This window comes from Sycon ciliatum, unplaced genomic scaffold (genome assembly GCF_964019385.1).
Source record: "Sycon ciliatum unplaced genomic scaffold, ocSycCili1.1 SCAFFOLD_1352, whole genome shotgun sequence".
Lineage (NCBI taxonomy): Eukaryota > Metazoa > Porifera > Calcarea > Leucosolenida > Sycettidae > Sycon > Sycon ciliatum.
The window spans coordinates 22551-33105 of record NW_027044923.1 but is presented as its reverse complement, the minus strand read 5'-3'; the positions used below and the strand labels follow the sequence as shown (position 1 = coordinate 33105).

At 50.3% G+C, this 10555-nt stretch overlaps 1 protein-coding gene across 1 annotated transcript; it reads left to right on the top strand.

The window, feature by feature from the left end:
* Positions 1 to 8870: 8870 nt before the first annotated feature.
* On the top strand, positions 8871 to 9716 carry LOC135830737 (uncharacterized). The gene has a single exon (XM_065342957.1). It carries the CDS (start codon positions 8871 to 8873, stop codon positions 9714 to 9716), a length of 846 nt encoding a protein of 281 aa, XP_065199029.1.
* The last annotated feature ends 839 nt before the right edge of the window (positions 9717 to 10555 follow it).

Sequence of the window (10555 nt, the reverse complement as noted above, 5' to 3'; positions counted from 1 at the left end):
ATGCACGTTATTTCCGACATGACGTACAATTTCACGTCAAATTTGGCGTAAAACTCCAAATTTCAACTTTCGTGGCAGGTCATTCGCGTTGTTTTTCGACACGAGAGCCAAGTAATGCGAGCTGAACTTTCGCGTCACGCCAGAAATAATAATAATGTCCTCTCTAATTACGTGTGGCTAGGGGACAGATATGGGGAGGGGGTTGTGGGGAAAGTACACTGTTCGTTCTATGTTGGAAACGAGTGGAGAAGAATTTATAATGATGCGAGTAGGCAGCAGGATGTGGATTGAGGATAACAGAATGGAGTTCAGGGTGGGTGGAAAAGCATGGTACAGTCAGAACTCGTTTAATCGCACACATCCGTTTTCCACAAAGATATCCGGATAGGCGAGGGAACTGGATAACCGAACATCGTTTATGTTGAATGCATCACATATGCTGTTAAAATGTGACCAGCTATTTTCTTCCGGATGGCGAGGGATCCGGATAAAACACTTAGCGGGTAACGAGAGAGGGCGGGGGGGGGGGGGGGGAGGAGGGGTGAAGGGGGTTGGAGAGCAGAAATACCACCACAATGACGTGGCGACTAAATGTCCGGGAAAGCCTTAGGGTTATCTAACAGTGAACCTGTGCATGTACTAAGCCTAGAGAATACACAGTCGAGGACTACTGGTACTGCTAGTGGTACACAATCTGTATTGGTACAGTTTTAAACTGTTTTCTTCTCTTACATAATCTGTCACTGCATACTAGTAGACTGTTTCAGGATAATGTGGAATTACTACCGACTATGTGTCTAGTTATGCATCATTAGATGACGGTACTGGCAAGATAGCTGCCGTACTACTGTCACTGTTTTAGGCCGAGATACGTGTCCAAAGAAGATCTATAGGAACTGCTGCTGAAGAGACGCTGGCAGGCGTCCACGGGGGCCACTTCAGTATGGCTGGCCGTGATTGCTAGTTCCTGCAGTGAGGTATGGCTGTTGACGGCATGCAGGAATGCAGTGACGTCATCGTCGGTTAGGCTATCCTGCTGTTGTGGCTTGTCGTAATCATCGACTACTAGCTCTGTCAAGCATGGCCAGGCAGTGTGCAGGTTTTCTGTCAGGACGCTGATGCAGTGTGCCCAGTGGGACTGACAAATGTGTAATTTAGACAGACGAGATGCACTATGCAGTGCTGTGCAGATCATGCGCAGACCCTCTTCGTCAATACAGTCACAGCAGCCCAGGAAGAAAACCTGGAGGCGGGGAACGTCGGCAAGTGCGTCGGCCAGGAGCAGTGCGGGGATGCTGGTGACCTGTTCTGACGTTGTTACCTCTCCACTGCTTGTAGCCTGTGCTGGCTGGGTGTTGACTGGGTGTGATGCTGCACTGCTACTGGAAGCATCACTGAAATCACAGTAATCCACCATGATCTTCTCCAGTTGTAGGTGTGATGACTTGATAATGGAGGTAATCTCCTGCCACTGCCAGCTACAGACATGGATAAGGAGATAGGTGATGTTGCTACACTTGAGTAACGATGCTGGCAGTGACACTGGGTAACCGGGCTGCAGGTAGCCTATGGTCACAGTCCTCACACTGCTGTGGTGGACATTGATGGCTACATCATAGGCACGCAAGAGTGCAGGATGATAACTACTACTGATCAATACACCCATGCACTGCAACGCAGCAGCAACACTGGACATGGGATGGGTGTCGTTGCCATGGTGATGAGAATACTCAGCATAGCACAGCAAGGCGAGATCCAAGTTTCCGCGATGCTCCTTCGTTATATCGTTGTGGAAGGGACTGTTCTGTAGCAGTGGCTTATCCGGTTTGTTAGCAGTAAGAGACTGTCCGAGTACCTCTTTACCCATGCGTCGGAGAGCAGTAGCCAGTGTAGCAGGTGTTGCGTCCGGGCAGCGTTCCACCCAAGCCAGCAACATTGTACTCAGGAACTGCTCACCGCTAGACGATCGACCGTATTTGCTGCGATTCTCTACGTACTGTTCGCCGCTTCGTCCATCAATGCTGTCGGATAGCAACTCTTCCGATAGGCGATGTATTTCATACTGGTCTAATCCGGTGCTGAGGACCTCGAGCATATCCAGTGGGAACGTTTCCAATGCCGCCGTGTCGGTCAAACCTTCACTGTCACCATCCCAGTTTTGCCCTACTCTCTCTTCTGACTTTACCCGCGTAAGTAGACCGTTGATCAAGCAGTCAGCCTTCTCCGCGTCCAGTTGAGCCGTCAGCAGCAGCCAAAACGTGCGCAAGTGGCTGGTTTCGGGTCCCAGTGACTCAACCAGGCGAACAACATGTGCCAATGTTGTTGTCTTGTGTACAGCCACATAGCGAGCAGCCAGAGACTCTTGTAATGTCAGATGGCTGAACATCCATAACCGGTCCTTATCCCTGCTGCTGTTGTCGGCAAGTACAAGAAGGCCCAGTGACTTTGCTTCTCTGGCAATCGAACGTGCCTCCAGGTCAGCATCAGTGAATATCAGCTGCTGCTTCATCAGCATGCTGAAAGAGAACTTTCCGAGATCCAGGATGAGGGACCGCACACGAGCGGGGATCGCATTCCAATTCTTGTACGACTCACCGGTGTGACGCTCTGCTACTTGGATGGTCATCATCTCAAAGATATCCGAGAGACAATGGGGCAGAGTGCACTTACGACAGTGGAAGATCTTGCACGTCTGCATGGCCAGGAATGGTGTAGCCATCATACTGGCAAGGTTCTGGTCACGCCGTACTGCCGTTACCAGTGCCGATGCTTCTTCCGCTGATCTCAGCACCTTCCCGATGTACTCCTCTACATCCTCCTGCCGGAAACCCACAAGTTCCAAACTCCGATCAAACTGCTTTTGATCACACAGGCTCAGTAGTTCAATGCACGGCCGTGACGTCACTACCAGACGAAGCCCCTTCACATTAGACCCGTTGATGACGTCACGAACAAAGCCACTACACTCACTAAGGCGGATCTCATCAAGACCATCTAATACTAAGCACACTCGCTGCGCTTGCTGGCGTACAAAGCCATCGATGCTCTTGCGCTCGTCACTCGTAAACTCTCCCAGCTCTTCCACACCAAGCAGGGAGCATATATTCGTTGCTTTTCTCACCTCCTCGTGTCGCAGCTTTCGCGCTACCACCAGGTCAAACGACGTCCACATTTCGTTCCGGGCCCATTTCAATGGAGCCACTTTGGTCAAGGCGAATGTTTTGCCGCAGCCAGCACTGGCTACAACCAAGATGCGATAGGTTCGACCACCGCTAGAGAACTGCAGCATCTGCTCTTTATCAAGATCGAAGAGACTTTCCAGTGAGATATTCACCAAGCTACTGGCCGCCTGTGTGAAAACATGTTCCACACGCCACACGTCGCCAATCGAATCAAAACTCGCCTTACGGAACTGACCTCGGAGCTCGGGTCTCGACAAAATGATCAGTTTCACTTGCACGTCTGAAACGCTGGGTTCGTTGAGCCCTTCTTCAACCATGCCTTCTCCCATATCTAACGTAGCGCTTACATATTTCTCAACTAACAAATCTCTCAACCTGCACACTGCCTCGGGTATGTTTCTTACCTGATCTGCTCGACCAGTGGCAAGACTTGCTTGTGTGCTGGCAGACCCGTTCGCTGCAGGTTCACCGCTATCCTGACTCGAGCACTTTGCTTCATAGTCATTACGACTGCTGTTCTCCGCTTTGCTCGCCATGACGCTGAATGGCTCACACACCAACGCCTACAATCGTAAAACTACCTTGTTTCTATTCGTCCTATCCAGTACTAGTGTGTGCTGCTGGTTTTCAGCCGCGAAGAAACACTGGTAGATTCCAAACTCAGCTAATGCTATTTCAAAAAACTCGTAATGTGACAACAGTCAAAGTCATTGCACTTTGTCTGTCCCGTAACACTCTAAACTCAAAACTGGCTTTGTCACAACAACGGCAACAATCAGCCTATGTCTGTTTTGCTGCCTTCTTTTTTTCTTTTTACTTCACCAATACCTGGTACACATACATGTACATGGTACATGGTAGATCTACCATTGACCTACGCTGTCTGAAGCAGTTTTGTACTTGCACACTGACTGTGGTCGTCTTGACGGAGTTGACCGGGCCGGACTTTGCTGTGTTCGAGCGCCGAAGCTTGCATGCGTGGATATAGATCCTCATGTCGTCATGAAAAATAATTCATTATTGGAGCCGCGCCGCGCCAAGCTAAAAAGTGGCTTAGCGTTTTGCCAACAAATCGAGAAAATCACCAAAACGTCACAGTCGGCAAAATTCTCCTCGATCGCAGTCGCGAAAATATTCACTTTCGAGCACCCTTTGAACCTTTCAAGTAAAAATAGTTTGCAAGTGGAGAAGAAGAACAAGAAAGAGGCCTTTTATTTTTGAGCAACACTTCTTCAGTGTTCCCTCTTTCATCGTTGTGGGGATTTCTTCCCCCTGCCAGAGATCGTAATGGAGCATTCTGGAGAATGTGGAGGTGAGCAGGATGACACTCTGTCTCCGTGTGCGCCCAACCCCACTTGACAAGGAAGATTCGCTCATTCATAGTGGCCGTGTTTCTCATCGTGGCCACGACTAGAGCGGCTAGTATAGCTATGGGGAGACGTGTACAAGCCGTCCGACTATCATTCTGACAAGCTGCCTAGTGAGTTGGCTCTTGCTGCGATGTTTCACTTTGTTTCGGCACCTTCAATGTTCATGACGTGGCGTACTGTATTCCAAAATTTCCTCATTTCAAGGCCAATGGTGCCACACGACGAATTGACTCTACCTGTAAGCATTATTGTGGTGCCTTCTACCACTACCTGCACCAGGGAAGGAGAATGACATGGACTAGGACGGACAAGCAGGGCCGTAGCAGGCGGTCCGGCAGGTCCGGCAGCTGCCGGACCAATGTTCGGCCAAAAAAAAAAAAAAAAAAAAAAAGGCCGGAGCTCAAACATAATGTGCGCAGCTCAGGATGTCCACCCATGATGATGTGTGCAATAAGTAGAGGTAGTACATGGTATCAAGTGTATAAACCGGGAGGGGGGGGGGGGGGGGGAGGGGTTACATACTCTTGATGTCATGTACATGTACCATGGCAGGAGGAATGGCAGGATGTCACAGCACAGGACAACACCCACGTAGATCTACATGCACAGACTCGCTATAAATTACTGGTATACGTGTGACGGTATCTTGTAACATGTATGTCACATGCCATTTTCAGTGCATTGTGAACTGCTACTGACTATGTACTACATCTGATCATTGATATGACCCTCATGCATATTCTGCCACACTTGCTGTCTCCGAGTGTCATCTGTAGACAACCTGTCTGTTTCCCCCAGTTTTTTCCCATTTTCTCTGTATCATTTTGTATGTTATGCCGCGGATTAAAAAGGGGGAATGACCCTTCGCGCACGCCATACTGGACCGTACATGTCCGAACGACCACAACTTCTGTTTCCTTCAATATTTCTTGAAGAAATTTTCACCATGTCTTGATGGAATAACATACAACAGATCAATGGCACTCTGAATGAAAATAAACTAAAGAAAGTTGGAAGATTTGACAACAAAAGGATAATTATCGCACAACGGACAAAAGCTAAACGGTGCGCAATTTTATCAGAATGTAGTTCATCAGAATCATCTCTTTCAGCCATAGATATTTAGATTACAGGTACACGCAGTGCGTTTGCCTAATATCACACAGTCCTAAACATCAGTGGCAGTGGTACAGCTCTCACATGCTGCACTGCCGCACATGCGCAGTTTCCTCATGGATGGAATGGGCAGAATATGCACACAGGATTGAAGAAATCTCCTGCCCATAGGCAAACGCACAAGCTGACATCACACAGATTTCAAAAATGTATACTTTTGCATGTCCATTCTGTACAAGTGAGCCAGGAAACTGCGCGGAGTCTCAACAAACCACTAAAAATGGCGAAAATTCAGGGTATATTTAGGTCTATATTCAGGGTATGTTCAGCACTTTTCATACAGCACCATCACGATGCAGGCAGATAGCTGCACTAAAACTTGCCCGGTCCATAAGTATCTCCTTCCTCTTCAATAGTGGTCTCCTCCCAGCCCTTCTTTCGCCTTCTTCTCTTCTTTCTCTTCTCCTTCTCTTCTGCTGAACCTTTGCGATCGGCTTTGCTGATGCGGGTGAAATCCTCATCTTGGCATGCTTTGTGGGTCAGCACGCCAGGTACACAGTCTGCTTCCAGAAGCACACTCTCCACAGCCAGTGCACCATCATTGAAGTGGGCAACTGCAAGGCTGGCAGCGAACCGGACAACATCAGCGCCACAGAAGCTTTCCTTCTGGCACATACCCCAGATGACGCCGTTGAAGCTTTCATTCGCATTCTGCGTGGCTCCGAGGAGGCATCTCTCGAGAAGCTTGCGCTCTGTCAAGCGGAGATACAGTGGCTTGACGACGTCAAACACGGCCTTGGGGAGAATGTGGCGATGGGTGTACTCATCCCTGACTCCAGCCTGCACCAACTGCCACTTGCACCAACTGTCAGGACCGGTCGGGCAAAACTGGTGCTGGGGATTGTCGTCTGACGAACACCGGTGCATAAGGCCACTCCAGATAGCCCGGGCCATGCCTTGGATGTCTTGGCTGTGCTCCCTCACTGCCCATCCATAGTACGTATGGAGATTGTCAATGGCTTTGTCGGTGAGCCGGCCTTTCCCAGACAACGCCTTGCCGTCTGACAATTTCGTACCCTTCATCGTCTTCTTCAGCTCCCGCAAGCCTGTGCCGATGCGTTTCTGTACATGTCCAATGCACTCCTCCTTTTCAATGGCTACACCATTGTACGGGTCAGCTTCAACGACAGAATTGAATGCCTTACTGTCGCCATCTCCGATGTACGTTGTATACCGGAGACCACGATCAGCAACAGAGCGACTCCATATGATGACAGCTGCCTCGCTCTCCATGGCTGGTGCAGATCGCGCTGTATTCACTCCACAGGTGTGGGTACCTTTCCAGGCAGTGAAATCAGCTGCACTAATTCTCCCGGACTCCTTCCGGTCGTTCCACACGACACATTCCTGGCAGTACTTGCTGCTCACGTGTATGTCCAGTACACGGCCTGTTCTCCACGATATACAGGCAAAGACACCGTAGAGAGACGTATACCCGTGCCTCATCCAGGTGCCATCGCAAGTTACCGCCACGGTGTCGCAACCATTCAGCACCTTCACCTCGTCAGCAGCATTGACCATGCTCTTATGAGCCACAGTGGCTGCAGCGATCACGAGTGCTTCCTGGTGACGGGTGTAGGCATGTGTGTTCACAGGGCTGGGCATGTCCATGGTTCCGCAGCACTTATTCAGAGCGGCACGTCCCTTGCCAATTCTCCGCATGGCTAACACTGATCGCCGGTTGACGTCAAAGAACCGCTTCTCTTTCAGGCATAGGTTAAATCTCCAACTGTGACTGCATAAGACATTGTCGCACTGCACGTGCACCACCGATGCGAGGCCAACGGCGCAGCAGTCAACAATATTTATTTTTCCAGATTTGCACTCGCTACACACAGTGGCCACGTCCAGAAGCTCCTGAAGACATTTCAGGTACACAATTCTGTTGCTCCGCAAGCAATCCTCTTCTATCTCTTCTCCAGATCCCTCAGACGCCTCAGTATCGTCGTCCTCAGAACTGTCTGGGTTCGAGTTCACATCTGAGCCGTCGCTGCTGTCAAAGCTTTCATCAGCTAAATAGGCCGGCTTCCTGCTGAACTTTCGCGTGGACGCGCTCTTCTCAGTCACTTCAACATCATTGGCGACCTCAGGAACCTCAACGACATCGTCGACTTCAGCAGCAGCTGGCTTTGGACCAAGATATTTCCTTTTCTGTCGTCTAGAACGTCCACTCGAGCTCGTTCTTCGGTTCCCCATTGTTCAAATTTCAAATAATAATTATTATTTTTGTTCTCAAGGCAGGAAGCTGTTCAGCGCTTCTCCTTGTACGCCATGGTATCCAGTAGCAACGATTTCAAGTCAAAAACTCGCTAGTAGTACGCGGTTTCAGTGGTAAATGTAGTATCCCTGGCCCTACTTATAACCAACTCTTGTCCCACCGGTTACTCCTAAGTGCTTCTCCCAGCAACCACTTTAATACTTTGAAGTAGGACTACTAGACAACCCTGCCTGCAGACCGGTACGGCATGACCTGTATACATGTTGCACACATTCATGCTGTACTACATTACATTGATTCCTATAGCCCGTTCCTCATCACTAACTCTTTTGATTACTAGTTCTAAGATATCTTCCGCTTCTCTTCTTCTGCCAGATGTCTTCCCAGAATCCATGTCCTAGCTCGCACACAGTCAAATGGCTTTTCCAACCGCTGTCCTCTTAGTAACCTTCACGCCCAATTACCCTGCCTGCCATTCACATTAGTTTCCTTCATACTGTTAGATTGCATTCCTGTTACCTAATGGTTGCTCGCTACTTAGGTCCATTCTTCCTCCTACCTATTCCTTTCACGTTATCTCCTTGTACGTCTTCTCCTTGCACTACTATTTCTCCCCTTGCCATGTATATGCTGTCTATGCTATATAAGCCCTATCTGCTCTACCAGAGATCAGTTTTAGTTTAGAGCAGAACAGAACAGAGTCCCTCCTGGCAGATTGAGCCGGAGCAGTTATATTCCGTTCAGAGTCCCTCCAGGCAGATTGAGCCGGAGATCATAATATTAGTCAGTCTTCTTCTGTGTGTGCCTCCATCCGACTACTCGGCTACCCACTACACTGGTGGCAGCGGTGGTTTAAAGTAACAGTTTATTTAGATTTGAACCCATCGATAGTTCACTCTTCCACTTATTCATCCTGCTCCGACTATGGCTCAACCCGCCGCTGCACCTGCCGCCGCCGCCGCTCCAGCACCCGTTCCCGCACGCCACGTGCATAATTGGGCCACCCCGGCGAAGTATGCAGGTCGCCTGGAAGATAACTGGGCAGCCTGGTATGCCCAGTTCCAGCAGGTTTCCGCGGTCAACCAGTGGACACCGGCGGAGCAGAGCCAGTTTCTAGGCCTGTCGCTTACGGGCGACGCACAATTATATTACCAAAGTCTACCGCAGGCGGTTCGTGCGGGCCAAATTGCTCCGCTCGCCCAAGCTCTCGCCGACCGGTTTGCCCCTGCACAGCGCGCAGAGCTGCACCGCGCAGCGCTGAAAGCCAGCCGCCAAGGAAAGGGCCAAACATTGAGTGCCTTCTGCGAGGAAGTAAGGTCGACCACCAGTCGCGCATACCCGAACATGGCTGGGGCCGATAGGGACCTGCTCGCCCGGGATCAGTTTTTAGACAGCCTAGACTCCCGGGCAACCCGCATCCGGGTAAAGGAACTGCACCCTGCTACTTTGGATGCCGCACTTCAGGGAGCACTACACCAACAGGCCATAATGCATGCCGAAGCACCGGAGTCTACCCCGCTTCCCGTCTGTGGCCTGTCGGACGCTAAACAGATGGATCATATCGCCAAAGCGCTCGAGGATATCGGCGCCCGACTGGCCCGCCTGGAACGAGCGGACGCCGCCACACCGGATCAACCACGGCGCACATCTCAACACGGTACTCCGAGGAAACGAGGCAACTGTTACAATTGTGGACGCATGGGACACTTTGCCTCTGAGTGCCGCCAACCGCGCCAATGGCAGGGAAACCAGCGTTCACAGCGGTCCTGAGTCCGTCGGCTGTGAATACTTTGCTATGGACTCACCATCCGGTTAGTTTACCTTTAGGAGCTTATCTGCTCATCCTCTTTCTCGTTCTACTTGGGCTTTCCCCTGCTTTGGATGTTGTCCGCCGTCTAGCTATGTTGGGATGTGTGTTGGTCCTGATTCTTGCGGCTATCTATCTCCTGTACCTGACACCGCCATTTAATGTTCTCAAATCCCGAGTTACTACATTCCTTTCACGCTCCTCAGCACGCCGTCCCTTCACAGTCCCGATCACCATTCAGTCCATTCCGTTTAATGCCCTCCTAGATACCGGATCTGCGGTTACCTTAGTCAGTACGAATGCTTGGTCACGTATACCTACGCATACACCTTTGCAAAAAGACACTTTACCGGATCTTGTTACGGTTGATGGGTCATCTGTCTGTGTGCATGGATCTACATGTTTGTCATTCGATATTGATGGTCGTCACCTGTCTCATAATGTTCTCGTGGGGGATGTTCAGCCTGATGTTTTGCTGGGGATTGATTTTCTTCGAACGCATGGCTGCATCCTCAATCCCGCTGATAATTCCCTCCAGTTTCCCTCCATCTCTCCACCTCCTGATGAGCCCTACGATGTAAATGCAGGAGGAACTCGAGTATGTCATGTCCAACTCGCCCAGCCCGTCGCTATACCACCGCTCAGCCAGGTACTCCTGCCTGGCAAGCTCCAATTCTCTCCAGGTACAGGGGCCTTTCTCTTAGAGGCATCGGGTAAGTTGCCTGAACGATATGATCTCCTATGTCAGGATGCTGCCATCCAGCTGCCGGCCGTGTCTGACGCATCTCCTGCTACTATCGCT